The sequence below is a fragment of the Crotalus tigris genome, unplaced genomic scaffold (assembly GCF_016545835.1).
Source record: "Crotalus tigris isolate CLP2741 ecotype Arizona unplaced genomic scaffold, ASM1654583v1 scf7180000018925.3142382, whole genome shotgun sequence".
Taxonomy (NCBI): Eukaryota; Metazoa; Chordata; class Lepidosauria; order Squamata; family Viperidae; genus Crotalus; species Crotalus tigris.
The window spans coordinates 1,702,280-1,718,780 of NW_024097278.1; the positions used below are offsets into that span (position 1 = coordinate 1,702,280).

Here is a 16,501-nt window from a genome sequence, read left to right on the forward strand (position 1 = left end):
TATATATTTAGAATATACATATATAGGAAAATATTTATATCAATAAATATTAAAAATTAGGGGACTTTGTTCTTATTAGGAAGATTTGGAAAAATCTTATTAGGAAATTGCCAAGTTCAATTTATTTGAATTGCTACATTGAAAGAACTAGTGAATTTCAAATGATGACTAAACTTCCATTTATGGAATGGATTGAAAAGTGGAAAATAGATAAATCCACTTCTGCATATGAACTAAATACATTCTTCTCCATTCATACTGCTAGCTGTATGAGGAAGGAGAGAAACTATACTTTTTTCTATAAATATCAGTTTTGTCTATTTCTTTTCCAGAGATCTCTAAAGCTAATGAATGACTGGGTCAAATTATTATTTTTTCCCACTGGGTGATGTACATCAAAAGACAGGCAGAGCTTTGATGGCACTGATGGGGCTCCAATTGTAACTTTTATAACCATATCCTGCGGATACTCTTCTTCTCCATGATCTTAATTGCATTGAAGATGATTATCTGAAATATCCATCCTTCTTTGTTTCATTTGTTTAAAAAGCCAAGGATAGCTGTTTAGTAGGAAAAGTAGACGCCAAATTGAACAATACAATGGAATGAAATGTAAGCCTGAAAGAATTGCTTTCTCCTGTGATAAACAGTTGTCCCAAAAGTGCTTTTTCAAAAGGCAATTGGCCTTTCTTTATTTTTCCTTGAAGACATTTCACTTCTCATCCAAGAAGCTTCTTCAGTTCTGAACTGAGGAACTGGAGAAGCTTCTTGGATGAAAAGCGAAACGTCTTCAAGGAAAAACAAAGGAAGTCCAGGTGCCTCTTGAAAAAGCACCTTTGGGACAACCCTGACTTGGATGACGGAGAATCTCCAGAGGCAATTCACACACTTCTAATGTAGATCCTCGCTTGCATTTCCCACCTAGCCAACATCAAAAACCTAAATATAACCAAGTAGCAACCATTCCTTTTATGGTGCTACAGCTATTGTAATTCTTTCTTGGCAAATTCTGCTCCAAATTTGCCTAGCCAAGGATCTGAAGGAATGTATCATATAGCCATCATATATTAAAGCATTCATTAGTTTTTCTGGGAAGGGGAAGATTTTCAACTCCTGCTACAATGTAGTGAGGGAACATGAATGCATTTCATGTTTCTAATAATTGTCTTTTGTCTATGTTTATATAATGATGTCATCAAAAATCATGTTAATAAACTATGGCTTTGATACAGAAACATTTACAGCATCGTTCTTTGTTGATATATGTGGCCCATGTTGTTATTAGTTGGGACGTCACAGCAATGTTTATCCTCCATGATTGAGGAATGACCTATTTTTTTAATGGTAGATTATGTTTTCTTTTTTCTGGAGGGGATGATGGCGTTTCAAATTTTAAAAAATCAGTCACTCAAGCTATTTAGTTGAAAAGACTGAATTTTATTTCTGTCCATTTGTTCCATTTTTGTTCAGTTGCCAAGAAAATAAGGCAGATCATATGAATGGCGTCAAAGATTAGAATTTGCCCAGCAACACTCAGTGTGAGCTATCTGAGAGAACTGTACACCTTGACTGGTTAAAGATGTACTTACCTTTGGTACTTTGACGATGGACGGTCTAGGGATTTGTGTAAGAACTGCGCTTGTGTCATGTCCCAAGCTTTCATCAGGAAACACAGATGAATCCAGAGGCGTAGCCGTAGATGGGACCCCAACATGTTTGCTGGAATTGTGATGTGCAGTCTTGTTTCTCTCTGCACAATTGTCGGGTCTGAAGACTGCATCTTTGTAGAGCCTCAGAGAATCGGTGTACCTCGCAGATAGTGGCTGATCACAGATGGTGACCTCTGGCTCCAGCTTTCCTTGTTCTTCAGGAATTAGGCAGGTGGGCTGACTTTGATCGACAGGTATGCTTTCTGTCACCCTTCCAAAACAGCTGAGCAATGTCGAACAAGGAAACGGATGCATCATGAATGCTGGAAGACTGCACAGTTTATCCCATAGTAACACTGGCATTCTTACCATGGGCTCAACAGTCCTAAAAATGGCTGTAGAAGGAAGATTCCAAAGCAGGCAATTGACAAGGTGTCTACCATAACTCTTCCATAATGTGAAATCCAATATATTTCATTGCATTGCAAATGGTGGATGGAGAGCCCCAGAATTCAACAGTACGGGTGACATGTCTTCCTTGGACAGAAGAAGCATCAGCACAGGAAAAGGTTTAGATTTTAGAAGGCAGAAGCAGGTTATTCACTGCATTGTTATCAGCCTCCAAACAAGGAGCTTTCACAAAAGAGCCATCTCTCCAGCAAGGTCAGGTTACAATCCACAGCCGAACAGATGCTACTTGAGGAGGTAGGGCTTACTCAGTGGTGCTGGAATCTCAAATTACGTAGCTGGAGTGGCAGAAACAAACAAACAAAGGTAGCTTGATCTGTAAGAGCTTCAATGTTTCTATCTTTGACAACATGACAATAGCACAGACATGTCAAACACAAGGCTCGGGCCGGGATACAGCCCGCGAAGTGGTTTAATATGGCCCGCAAAGCCATCCTGGTAACAGTGAGGGAACAGCCCCCACTGCCTTGGCCCAGGCCCAGGCTGGTCAGGAGCCAAAGTACAATTTTGTGGTGACCATCTATGCTGAAATGCATTCAGTCTTAGCTCCAAAGGCCGTCTGGAAACAGCGAGGAACCAGCCCCTGCCGCATTGGCCCCGCCCCCTGGGTGCATGCTGGGGAGGTGTCACCCTTTTTGAGGAATGAAGAAATGCACCATGCCTTGGCGCTTGCCCTGGTCCCACCCTCTTCTGCCAGAGACCCTCCGATCTGTCCCACTCCTGCCCAGGCCCCCACAGGCACCCTTGACGCGAACAATGTAGAGCTGGCCATGCCCACCCAGTAGGCCACACCCACTCCATCCATGCCCAGCCAGTAGGCCACACACCCCCTGGCCACACCCACCCCCCTGAGAGCAACCGCAATGCTGATGCGGCCCTCAGTGAAATTGAGTTTGACACCCCTGCAATAGCATAACTGGCTCTGATTTCACTGCTCGAAGGTTGATTAGCAAAGAAAGATCAAAAATGTATTTTCCAGAGTCCTGTTGGGCCACCTATTACTGAAGAGAGGGTGGTAACTAATTTTTTGATCAAGACGAAAAAAAATGATGAAGATTCTTCCTGCTCATTTATATTACAAGACTCTTTCATCTTCAATGCAGCATAAAGAAATATGAAATGTAAATAAATAAATGCGGCACACGTGTTCAAGGGTCTGCTCTTTCAAATTTGTCTTCCTGCAGGGCAGGTAGAATATGATTACAGAATACGATCCTTGACCTGCAACTATTTATTTAGCGACTGTCCAAACTTACAATGACGGTGAAAAAAAGTGACTTACAGCTGGGCCTCACACTTACGAGTGTTGCGGTATTTCCACAGCCAAACAAATTTGGGCTCTTGGCAACAAAACATGTATTTACGATGTTGGAGCATCCCATGGACACTTGATCACCATTTGTGGCCTTCCCAGACAGCTTCCAACAAGCAAAATCCATAAGGAAGGCTAGATTTGCTTAGTGACCATGTGATTCACTTAACAACTGTGAGATTCATTTAACAACCACGGCAAAAAAGATTGCAAAACCAGGCTTAAGAATTGCTTTCTGTAGCAATGAAAACTTTGATCCCAATTGGGAGTTGAAAATCAAGGACGATCTGTATTGTGATGATGGCTCCTTTTCATGGCCTCGTCCATAACTCATTACAAATCATTGCTTGTTTGTCCAGGTCTGGATTGCCAAAAGCCACAGAGAAGAGATCAAGGCTGTTTAAATTCCAGCATCTGTAAGAATAACTCAGCTCTTTTTCAAATGAGATAACTTTTCTCTTTCCTATCTATGGAGATTCTCGGCCATCCAAGTCATGGTTGTCCCAAAGGTGCTTTTTCAAAAGGCAACTGGACTTTCTTGTTTTTTTCTTGATAACATTTCACTTCTCATCCAAGAAGCTTCTTCTTTCTCTTTCATATTCTTCTGCATCATCTCTGCATGTACATATCTGTGAAGGAGAAAATAAAAATAAACCATACCCTTGACTTCTGAGTGAATCTATTGCAGCTGTTCGTTTGGCTAGAGTCCAAAGGGACTGTGCTACACTTTCAATACTGGAGAACCCTTAATCAATTTATACTTTAAAGATTTTTTTTTTAAAAGAAAGATCTGTAGAACTGAAACTGAAGCAGGTTCAGCTTCCTCCATGTGAGCCGTGGTGGCGCAGTGGTTAAAATGCAGCTATGAGGGCAAGCTCTGCCCATTGCCAGCAGTTCGATCCTGACCGGCTCAAAATTGTCTCAGCCTTCCACCCTTCCGAGATCGGTAAAACGAGGACTTAGGTTGTTGGGGGCAAGAGGCTAACTCTGTAAAACTGCTAAGAGCAGGGGTCCCCAACCCCCAGTCTGTGGACTCGCACGGGGCTGCAGCATGCCAGAAACTGTGCCATGCAAACAAGTGCAGCCTCATCCGCGGGATGCAGGCAACACACAAAAGCACACACCCCTCCTGTCCTCTCTCCACAGAATCGGTCCCTAGTGCCCAAAAGGTTGAGGGCCACTGGCTTAGAGTACTTAAAACGCTACAAAGAGGTAAGTGCTATTACTATCATAATAGCCTAATCTTTCTTTCCAAGGGCAAAAATGCCCCTTGGTAAGTGCCATACAGCCCTGCCCATCCATCCCTCCTTCATCCTGCTGTTCCCTGTTGGCTGAGGACAGGACAGCCCTGGATTATCAGCAGAGACGTGGCTGATGAAAACTGATTTGGCCCAAGGATGAGATGGTTGTGGCTTCAGAAGTCGCGTCTGGGCTCTGCTGAGAGGTGCCCTTACCTCTTTTTAAAGTATGCTAATATTTAAAAATCCCCCTTGAGTACAGAATGAGCAACCTGTGGGTTTCTTTGATGTACCCCAAAGAAAGAAAAAATGAAAGAACTCTACCCTAAACTGGTAGCCAAGCCTACCACTAGCTTGTTGATGTGCTGTCATCAAAATTCCCCTCACATCACGGTGATCTAACGTGATAGGAACACGACAGTAGTGAAAATATTTCACTGATGTTTCTCATTCAAACCTCACAGGCCTTCTCGCTGTCCCATTTCTTCTGGAGATGCAGAACACCACAAATGACATAATTATTGCAACCTGAATGGACTTCACCCCCTTTTAATGGAGGTTCTTTGTTCATGTTTCATGATTTACTCATCTCTGACCAAACTGCAGGTACATACAGGTTTTCTCACCTGTTGGCAAATCACAAACTGGAATTCTTAGATTGATGTTCTTAAAGATGGATTTTAGCAGCTGTCCTATATCTTCCAAACCCTGTTCAAATGATTTTGAAATCACTCTCGGTCTCTCTTTGAGAACCATGAACCAATTAACCAGTCAGGTTAATTATCCCTGACTTTGGGCTACAGCAAATAAACTTGCACACTGTTACTTCCCGCAGACTGTCCGAGGGTGGAAAAATTACTCTCCGCAGAGGTAATTTTTCTCAAAGACACTGACCTTTTAATATTTTTCTTTACATTTGAACAACTGAAGACTACAAAAACCACCCAGAAAATTTATTCAAGCCTTAAAAGCAGCATTAGGAAATTCAAATAGATGAACCAACCCACTTTGACCCAGGTTTCTTCTTGTCATGTATTTGAAAATGTTAAGACTACTATTTTTTTTCCATTGGCTGGTAAATCCATAGGGTTAAATAAAGCACTAAATACTAAAGAAATTTCTCTTTTGAACCCAATTTCACAGAGTGGGGAACTCATGGGAAACCTGGATAATGTTCAATGACAAAGATCTGAAGAAATTCACAATTCCCTCCCTGCTTTTTGCCTTCAATGGCTGTTTCATAGGGAGTAGCTTGGCTGCCTGCCCAGAAGGTTAGAACAGTGGGGTTTTTTTTCCAGAGTCAGCAGTTGAAAGGTGAAATGTTGGCCATCTCTCTCTCTATCATCTCTCTCTCTCTTTATATTGTTGTTAGTTGCGAAGTCGTGTCCGACCCATCGCGACCCCATGAACGTTCCTCCAAGCCTTCCTGTCCTCTACCATCTTCTGGAGTCCATTTAAGGTCACGCCTACTGCTTCAGTGACTCCATCCAGCCACCTCATTCTCTGTCATCCCCTTCTTCTATTGCCCTCCATCTTTCCCAGCATTATGCTCTTCTCCAGTGAGTCCTTCCTTCTCATTAGGTGGCCAAAGTACTTGAGTTTCAACTTCAGCATCTGGCCTTCTAAAGAGCAATCAGGGTTGATCTCCTCTAGGACTGACCAGTTTGATCGCCTTGCAGTCCAAGAGACTCGCAGGAGTCTTCTCCAGCACCAGAGTTCAAAGGCCTCCATTCTTTGGCGCTCAGCCTTTCTTATGGTCCAACTTTCACAGCCATACATTGCAACTGGAAAAACCATGGCCTTGACTATATGCACTTTTGTTGGCAGGGTGATGTCTCTGCTTTTTAATATGCTGTCTAGATTTGCCATAGCTTTCCTCCCCAGGAGCAAACGTCTTTTAATTTCTTGGCTGCAGTCCCCATCTGCGGTGATCTTGGAGCCCAGGAAGATAAAATCTGTCACTACCTCCATTTCTTCCCCATCTATTTGCCAGGAATTGAGACGGCCAGATGCCTTGATTTTAGTTTTCTTAATGTTGAGTTTCAAGCCAACTTTTTCACTCTCCTTCTTCACCCGCATCAAGAGGTTCTTTAGTTCCTCTTCACTTTCTGCCATTAGAGTGGTATCATCTGCTTATCTTAGGTTGTTGATATTTCTCCTGGCAATCTTATTTCCAACTTTTGATTCATCTAGCTCTGCCTTTCTCATGATGTGCTCTGCATATAAGTTAAATAGGCAGGGCGACAGTATACAGCCTTGCCGGACCCCTTTCCCAATTCTGAACCAATCAGCAGTTCCATATCCAGTTCTCACTGTTGCTTCTTGACCCGCATATAGGTTTCTCATCTCCCTCTATCATCTATCTGCCTATCATCCATCCGTCTGTCCGTCTGTCAATCCAACCATTCATCCATCTATCTACCTATCTATCATGTATCTATCTGTCATCTCTCTCATCTCTTTCTCTCTCTGTCTTTAAAACGGGGTAATTGATAGGGATTCTGCCAAGTTTCCCCTTCGAGACCAAGGATTCTAAAATGGTGGTGATTGCTGTTTTTTTCCAGTACACAGAAGACATTCCCATGGAAGGGAAAGCAGGTGGCGTTTGTTCTCCTGGCAGGGGCACCTTGACCAGGTGGTAGATGGAGTGACACCTTGCAAACTCTGCCCTCTTCAAACATGCATGTGATGCTAACACCTCCCCAAAAGCGAGAGGACCTGTATTGTAATATGCCATCTGACTTCTAGCTGATTTTGATCTCTCTCTCTCTCTCTCTCTCTCTCTCTCTCTCTCTCACACACACACACACACACACACACACACACACACACCAAGATCAACATTTCCTGGCAGGACTGGAGGAGAAAAGGGGACTCCATCAATCTGGGACCACCTTAACTGAGAACCAAAGAGATCATTAGGCCACCACCCAGACAAGGTGGAGGTAGGGATTGAAATCGTGAGAAAGCATTTATTTTGAGCAAGTTTTCTACTGTTGTTCAAGTCTGGGTCTGATAATCAAATTGCAAAATATTCCATTAAGTTTTCCTGTGCTTTTACAATTGAGAAATCTTTCCTCACCCAGTCACTGATTATGTCCAGCTACTGAATTTTGCTTTACTGCAAAAGTCCTTGCGATCCATGGAGTTCTAGTAGCAATTTCTTAAGTTTTTTCGGAAGCGTCCTGGTGAATGAAACCCAGTCATGATGTCATGCCCAAGGCTGTGTGGAAAGCATTCATCCATCTCATGGTAAGTAGCATCCATCAAAGGTCAGCTTTAGCAGGGGGGGCTGTATGTTTGGGAGCAAGCTCCTTAATCAGGTCCACAAACTCCCTTTTTTCAGCACAAGCTCTGCAAACTTCTCCCCAGCTATCCAGGATCTTCTTCAGCTCAGCCGCTCTCATCTTGGATAGATCTACCGAAGTTAAATCAAGTTGTCTTTCTGGAAAAGCAGATAAGCCAAGTCAGATATCTACATCTACGTTTATATACCAAACCAACCTGCCACGATGACTCTAAAACAGGGGTAGGCAACCTCGGCTCTTTTATGACTCATGGACTCCAACTCCCAGCATAGCTGACTCAGGAAATCTGGAAGCTGGAGTCCATGAGTCATAAAAGAGCCGAGGTTGCCTACCCCTGCCTAAAACATACAAAGAACGATTGCTGGAATTGGGTATGTCTAGTTTAATGAAAAGGACTAGGGGTGATATGATAGCAGTGTTCCAATATTTGAGGGGCTGCCACAAAGAAGAGGGGGTCAACCCATTCTCCAGAGCACCTGAAGGCAGGACAAGAAGCAACGGACGGAAACTAATCAAGGAGAGAAGCAAGCTAGAACTAAGGGGAAAATTCCTGACAGTGAGAATAATTAATCAGCGGAATGGTTTGCCGTCAGAAGCTGTGGGTGCTCCAGCACTGGAGGATTTGAGGAAGAGATTGGGCAGTCATTTGTCTGAAATGGTATAGGGTCTCAGGCTAGAGCAGAGGGCTCGACTAGAAGACCTCCAAGGTCCCTTCTAACTTTATTATTCTGTTATTCTGAATGTTGCAGAGATAAGCAGTCAAATGTCAAGGGAATATCATAAGGCCTCATAGCAACAGAACCAGCTTCTATGGTGATTTCTCAAAATTTAAGGAATCCAGACTTCTCCCCTTTCCAGGGATGGCCCCAGACCATACCCAAGAACTGGAGGGAAGGGTGGGGATCATGAGCTACAGATTCCTCCCTCCCAGAGGTCACCTAACTTGCAAACCTGAGGGGATGGGTGGAGGACATTCACTGAGGACACAACAGAAACAAAAGGAATTGGAGGATGCTTGCGACATCTTTATGGTCAATTGGAAGATGCTGCACAGATCCCCTTTTTCTTACTTCGTTGGCACGGCTCCTCGTTCTTTTTATATATGTATCTTTTAGCATTATGGGGAAGGAGGTTTCCTAACCCCATTCTTTGACTAGTTCACATCTTCCTAAACATTTCTCTTTGGGTCATTCCATTTCTAGGTTTTGCATGCTTCAAGGGATGTGGTGGCGTCTCCTAATATGGAAATAATTAATAACGCCTGGCTATACACACACAGCCGCACAAATTGTTCTCATTCTCTTTTTCTTTTCTGAATGCAGTTTGGTTACCCTTCTTCATGGGAAATGCCAAATCTTGTGGAAAACTTTAGATCAACTCAAGCAGTCTTGGATTCCCTTCTTAAAATTCTTTTAGGTTTATATTTCTGGACTGAACATGTGGGCATGGGTGATATTTGGACCTAGGCTCAATTTGGAATTTTGCTAATACAATAAGTGGAACCACTAACATTTCTCTCTCTTTCTCAGATTCACCTAAATACACAAACACACATATACACACACACACACACACACATGCTTAAAAAGTTTAAACCTAAAGTATCTTAAATGTATAATATATTTCTAAAGGAAAAACATACAGGTAGTCCTTGACTTACAACTACAATTGAGCCTAAAATTTGTTATTAAGTAAAACATTTGTTAAGTGAATTTTGTCCCACTTTATGACCGTTCTTGCCACAGTTAAGTGAATCACTGCAGTTGTTAAGTTAGTAACGAGGCTGTTAAGTGATTCTGGCTTCTTTGTTGACTTTGCTTGTCAGAAGGCTGCAAAAGGGGATCACGTGATCACGGGACATGGCAAACCGTCCTAAGTATGAGTCAGTAGCAAAGCGTTTGAATTTTGATCACATGACCTTGGGGATGCTGCAACAGTCGTTAAGTGTGAAAAATGGCCCTACGTCTCTTTTTTCCCAGTACCGTTGTAACTTTGAAGGGCACAAAATGAACTGTTGTAAGTCGAGAACTAGCTGTACATGGCAGGTGACGTTTGCCGTGCGTTTGGAGACTGACAGCAGACAGAGAAATCTTCCAGTGATGTAGTTGTGGCACTAACTTGTTGTTTCTTTCACAATCGCAATCTTATAACGCGGTCCTGGCATCTTTGCAATCACAATGCACTTCTCCAGGAGTGTTTAATGGCTGACTAAGGAAGGAATGTTAGGAATGTCTCAGCCACGATCTGATACCAGACTTTTTCCACTTTTAGGATGTGTGGACTTCAATTCCCAGAATTCTGCTAGGCAGTGTTATGTCCTGAGCCTGTGCAAGCAGGCTCGGGGCATTGCGGACGGTCCCGGGCAGGTGCAAGCTGCCTGGAACCAGACAGGCTGTCGCTAGTACATGTGCGCATGCGCGGGTGCTGGCGCGCCAAAAGTAACAGATTGACACGGGAAAGGCCTATAAAAGGAGGCCGAGAGTTTTGAGCATTGCCGCCATATTCCAATGTAAGCTGAACTGAAGAATAAAGGTTTCCTGAGAACTACAACTGCTTCTCGTGTCTTACCATTTCGCGACGGACTCAACAGGCAGCATGGCTGGGGGGAATTCTGGGAGCTGAAGCCCACTCAACTGAGGTTGAGGTGGCTGCGGTTAGGAACACAACTGAGTCCAAAATTTCTGTTGCTAAGCGAGACCTTCTCTTATTCATGTGCCATAGTTATATCCATTGTTAAGTTGTAGTTGAATCTCACTGCAGTTGTTAAGTTAGCAACATGGTTGTTAAGTGAATCTGGCTTCCCCATTGACTTGGCTTGTGAGGTCACAAAAGGGGGTCACTGCAACCGTCATAAATATGAACCAGTTGCCAAGCATCCGAGTTTTAATCATGTGCAATGGTCGCGAGGGTGAAAAATGGTCATAAGTCACATTTTTCAGTGCTGAGGTAACTTTGAGCACTGCTGAGGTAACTTTGAGCAGTCACTAAATAAATGATTGTAAATCAAGAATTACCTGCAGAAGCCAACTTCCTGTAAGCTCTCAGAGCAGAGATGTAAAACAGAACTTTATGAAATGCCCAATATATAAGATTTTACATAGCTTCTATTCCCAGCATCTTAGAATAATATCTGGCTATCTGCTTAAGGACCTCTGGGTCCAATCGTAGTCATGGGTCGAGGATGCCAGTGAAAAGGAGATCTGGTGACATGGTACATGATGGGTTGCTGTTGATAAGAAAGCCATCACTACTGTCGTGGCAAGTGAAAAAGTTTCACAATGTTTAATGCCTCTGATTATCTTTCTGAAGTAGCAGATCTTCTGTTTATGCAGCTTCTGTTCAAGCCATCTCTGGGATTTTTCTCCCACTCAATGGGTAATTTTAAATACAGAGTGTGGAAGGGAAAGGCCATTAGCAATTAACATTTTTTGTCTCCATAGGACAAAAAAAAAAAAAAAACCATTGAAGTTGGGAACCTGGTGGAATCTGAGGGAGGGCTAGCAATCTAGGTTTTGTGGTTTGTTTAAGGATTTCGAAATTGGAGTCAAGGTATAAAAGGGTGGGGATGTTCAAAAGAGGAACTGCTGTAAATAATTACTGTCACTTATTAATAGTTCAACCATCTTCTTGTTGTTTAGATTATCCTATTCATCTTCAGCCAGACAGAGTTATCTTTACAGGATAAGTTTTAGTGCGACGCACATTAAAAAAAAATCAGATGGAGCACCGATCAGATGGTTGAAGCCACCACGTTGATCTCTTTGAGGACATCCTGGTCAGCACAGATTGGTTGGCTGTTCTCTAGGCTCATGTCTGAAAGGCCAAACCATGGTTATATGATGGTTCTCTGTGTTACTCACAGACATAATTATGCACGTAAAAGCCCATGTCTTTAGGAAACCAGGATTCTCTCTAGCTTTCCAAGGAGGAGTAACACATAACAAATACTGGGCCAAGTGTTAAAAGATTCTTAATCATATGCTTAACTGCCTACATTGGTTTATTTCATACCGTATTTGAGTTCACAAATCTGACCATCTCCTTTCTTCAGTTTCTCACAGATTTTTGCCACAGGGATGTGAACGCTCATTGGACGGCTGACTTCAGTGAGGATCTTGGTAGCTGCATCTTCTGTAGCCCCAAGATAATAGCACTACGAAAAATAATACAAATGTGAAATTAATGCTTAGGGACCAGGGCTCTTCCCTAAACAAAATTATCTCAAGGATTTAGAAGTTACACAGTGAGAGGTCTCATTAGTGGTTGGATAGGGGACAACTAAAGAAAACCAGAAAAACCAAGGGTATCAGTTCAAGCAAAAGTATTGGTTAAAAATCCCACATACACTCTGGAAGAAGGAAATTGCAAATCAGGTCTGCAGTATTGTCAAGAAAGCTGTGTGGGTGAATTTACTAGGGGTCAAAATGGATTTGAAGGACACAATTTTTTATCTACAGTAAACTGTGTGGATGGAAAGAAGAAGAGAGGAGGTCATACCAAGCGGTTTTCTTTGCCTTTTGTATTCATGCAAGTCTTAATTAATTCCTCCTCTATAGAAGCCGTGGAGAAATCAGAATGCTTTTCTTTCAAAGAACTGTAAAATCTTTCCAAAAAATCTTGACACACTGTAAAAAGAACAAGAAGTGAAAAAGTAAATACACATAATGTTTAAGTTAAACAAATGGATCACCAAAACCTTCCAACTGACTTGAAGGATGGAATTCATTAGTAGTTCATAAAATGAAAACACATACAAATAAAATTTGGAACTCATTTTATGTTGAAATTATTCTCCCTCCCTCCCTTCTTTTCTTCAATTTTAAGTGTCTAATGTATAGACATTATCATGTGATAATGCAGTTTTATCACACCCCATAAATATAGGCCGTTCCCCTCATTTGTTAAATGGGTTTTGCCCCACTTTATGACAACTCTTGCCACAGTTATTAAGTGAATCACTACAGTTGTTAAGTTAGTAACACGGTTGTTAAATGAATCTGGCTTCCCCATTGACTTTCCTTGTCAGAAGTTTGCAGAAGGGGATCACATGACCCCAGGAAACTGTAATTGTCATAAATATGAGTCAGTTGCCAAGCATCCAAATTTTGATCAGGTGACCATGGGGATGCTGCAAGAGTCGTATGTATGAAAAACGGTCATAAATCACTTTTTCCAGTGCCGTTGTAACTTTGAATGGTCACTAAATGAACTGTTATAAGTCTACTTGTATTCAAATATTAAACAGCAAGGGCTCCTTTAAAAGGCATTGGGGCCTATGTCTACGGAGATTCTAAGTCAGGGGCCTTCAAAGTTGGCCCTTTTATGACTTGTGGACTTCAACTCCCAGAATTCCTCAGCCAGCATGCCTGGCTAAGGAATTCTGGGAGTCGAAGTCCACAAGTCATAAAAAGGCCAACTTTGAAGACCCTTGTTCTAAGTCATCCAGGTCCTGGTTGTCCCAAACGTGCTTTCCAAAAGGCACTTTGTTTTTTCTTAAAGAGGTTTCGCTTCTCATTCAAGGAGCTTCTTCAGTTGTGATAGTTAGGATACTGGAACATCTTCAAGGAAAAATAAAATCCAGTTACCTCTTGAAAAAACACCTTTGGGTGCATTAGGGCCCTGCTGACTTCCATGAGGGGGTCTCCATGTGGTATTCTTTGGCACAATATTAGAACTGACAGAAAGCGGAAGCTGCTTTTTTCATGAGGCAACTGGACTTGAAAAAAGCACCTTTGAGACAACCATGACCTGGATGACTGAGAATCTCCATACACATGGAACAGTTTCAGAAGATCTAAACCAGTGTTTCTCAACCTTGACAATTTTAAGGCATGTGGACTTCAACTCCCAGAATTCCACAGCCAGCAACGCTGGCTGTGGAATTCTGGGAGTTGAAGTCCACATGCCTTAAAATTGTCAAGGTTGAGAAACACTGATCTAAACAGACATTTCCTGCAAAAAAATCTTTGGTAGGGATGGTGGGAATAAGGCAAGGCCATCAGCTGTAGCTGGGCCTGATACAACAGTGAGAAAGAAACAGCTGGGAATACGCAGAAATAGTAGCGAAGCCAGCTGGATATGAGTGCCTGCCTTCCCTTATTCTCATTCTCCATGTACCATACATATGTCTGTCATTATTTGTTTACCCATCCCACTAAGTGAGATCAAGCCCTCACGTATGCTGCACACTATTTTTAGATACTCTATTTAGAGATTTGAATTTCCAGCAATCATGAGTCTGAAGTCTGATCCTGCATTCCAAATAGTTTTATATTCAGAAAAGGATATACATTTTGGAGGCATGGCTGTAATCTTGCTGTAATCAAAGCCAGCAACTCCCTGACTCCTGATAATGATAAAACAGAACTTTTCCTACACGTGATAATAATTTTTGCACCAAGTCTATCCTTATTCTAGTAATGTTATGATGGCTTTATGCCACCTACAGGAAACACAAATGTATTCCAAAGTTCAGGATGCAACAGGGAGAGACCACACTTAAGATATCCCTTAGCTTCAGTTGATGATGCCCTCGGCTTACTTGCTTCCTTTCCTGTAACTAAGCTAAGCTAACTTAATATTTATCTGAATTGAAGTATCATTTTCATGAGTATAGCTAAAGTTCAGCTGGGCCCAATGTTTCTGCTGCTAAGCAATACAGTTAAATGAGTTTTGCCCCATTTTAAGACCCTTCTTGCCAGAGTTGTTAAGCGAATCACTGTAATTGTTAAGTCAGTAACACAGTTATTAACTGAATCTGGTTTCCCCAATTGACTTTGCTTGTCAGATGGTTGCAAAAGGGGATCACATGATCCCAGAACACTGCAACTGTCATAAATACGAGTCAGTCTTAGCTAAGCATCTGAATTTTTATCACTTGACTACACTGCAATGGTCATAAGTGGGAAAAAAGGCCAAAAGTCGCTCTCTTTATCTGCCTAGAACAGGGGTGTCCAACCCTGGCAAAGGTTAAGACTTGTGGATTTCAACTCCCAGAATTCCCGCTAGCCATGCTGGCTAGGGAATTCTGGGAATTGAAGTCCACCTGTCCTAAAAGAAGTCCACATTGGGAAACCCTGCTTAGCACGTCTGCAAAGATGAATCAATATTTGCAGTATTTGAGAGGGATCTCAGAGTTCTAGCTGACAATCACTTAAATATGAGCCAGCAGCGTGCTGCAGCTGCCAAAAAGGCCAACACAGTGCTGGGCTGCATTAACAAAGGGATAGAATCAAGATCACGTGAAGTGTTAATACCACTTTACAATGCCTTGGTAAGGCCACACTTGGAATACTGCATCCAGTTTTGGTCATCATAATGTAAAAAAGATGTTGCTTAGACTGATTTATAGATCCTTTAAGTTCAGAGTACAGAAAAGAACAACAAAGATGACTGGGGACTGGAGGCTAAAACATATAAGGAACAGTTGCTGGAATTGAGTATGTTTAGTTTATCGAAGAGAAGGACGAGGGGGGACATGATAGCAGTGTTCCAATATCTCAGGGGCTGCCCCAAAGAAGAGGGAGTCTAGCTATTCTCCAAAGCGCCTGAAGGCAGGACAAGAAGCAACGGGTGGAAACTAAGCAAGGAGAGAAGCAACCTAGAACTAAGGAGAAACTTCCTGAAAGAACAATTAACGTGGAACAACCTGCCTCCAGAAGTTGTGAATGCTCCAACACTGGAAGTTTTTAAGAAGAGACTGGGCAGCCATTTGTCTGAAATGGTATAGGGTTTTCTGCCTGAGCAGGGGGTTGGACTAGAAAGCCTCTAAGGTCCCTTTCAATATTATCTTTTATTCATTAGACATGAACCTCAGTCAACTGAACATTCAAATTGGCTGGTGCTGATTGTTAACACGGGTTGCTACCAGCATCCTAGGTGTCAACCAGGTACTTCCTTAAAATATATGATGTTCCGAGTAGTGCAGTTTTTTTGTAACATTGCTGGAGTTATTGCAAGAAGCTACAGTTTCTTGTTGTATTTTGCAAAGTTTTTGGATATAATTCCCAGTGCCCCGATGACAATAGGTATCACTGTTACACATTTCATCCATAATCACGCAGTTTCGATGGCCAGGTCGATGGCCTTTCATTATTATTATAATTAATTATTATTATTACCATGCAGGAAGCAAAGGCTGACAATTCTCGTAGGAACGAGTGTGCGAGGTTAACTTTAAAAAATGCAAGCGTCCACAACTCCACGTCGTTTGCAAAAACGGCCCGTCTTCCAGTGCATGCAAGCCATGCTGGAATTAACACGTTAATTATAGCAGCAGCTCGCACGCGGTGCAACACACGCCTGGCGGGTGCCTCCTCACCTTCGCACCGAGCTTCGACGCCCCCGGAGGCGGGAGGCGCCCCGGCAGCCTCGGGGCTTAAACAGAGCTCCGCCACCATCAGGGCTGCTAAAATGCAACCGTGCAACGGCCGGGAAACCCGGCCGGGACGCGCCATGCTTGCAAAGTAAAGCAACGCCGCCCCTTGCAAGAGAAAACTAGCAGCTGCTCGGGCTAGCGGGGCGAAA

General features: G+C 42.6%; 1 protein-coding gene across 1 annotated transcript; it reads right to left on the reverse strand.

Annotated features, from left to right (window-relative positions):
• Positions 1–7,613: 7,613 nt before the first annotated feature.
• CDNF (cerebral dopamine neurotrophic factor) lies at positions 7,614–16,499 on the reverse strand. Its single transcript, XM_039357545.1, has 4 exons — positions 16,296–16,499; positions 12,473–12,600; positions 11,987–12,128; positions 7,614–8,112 (listed from the first exon to the last, which is right to left on the reverse strand). The coding sequence occupies exons 1-4, from the start codon at positions 16,429–16,431 to the stop codon at positions 7,934–7,936; spliced, it is 585 nt and encodes a 194-aa protein (XP_039213479.1). The 5' UTR covers positions 16,432–16,499; the 3' UTR covers positions 7,614–7,933.
• Between the last annotated feature and the right edge of the window lie 2 nt (positions 16,500–16,501).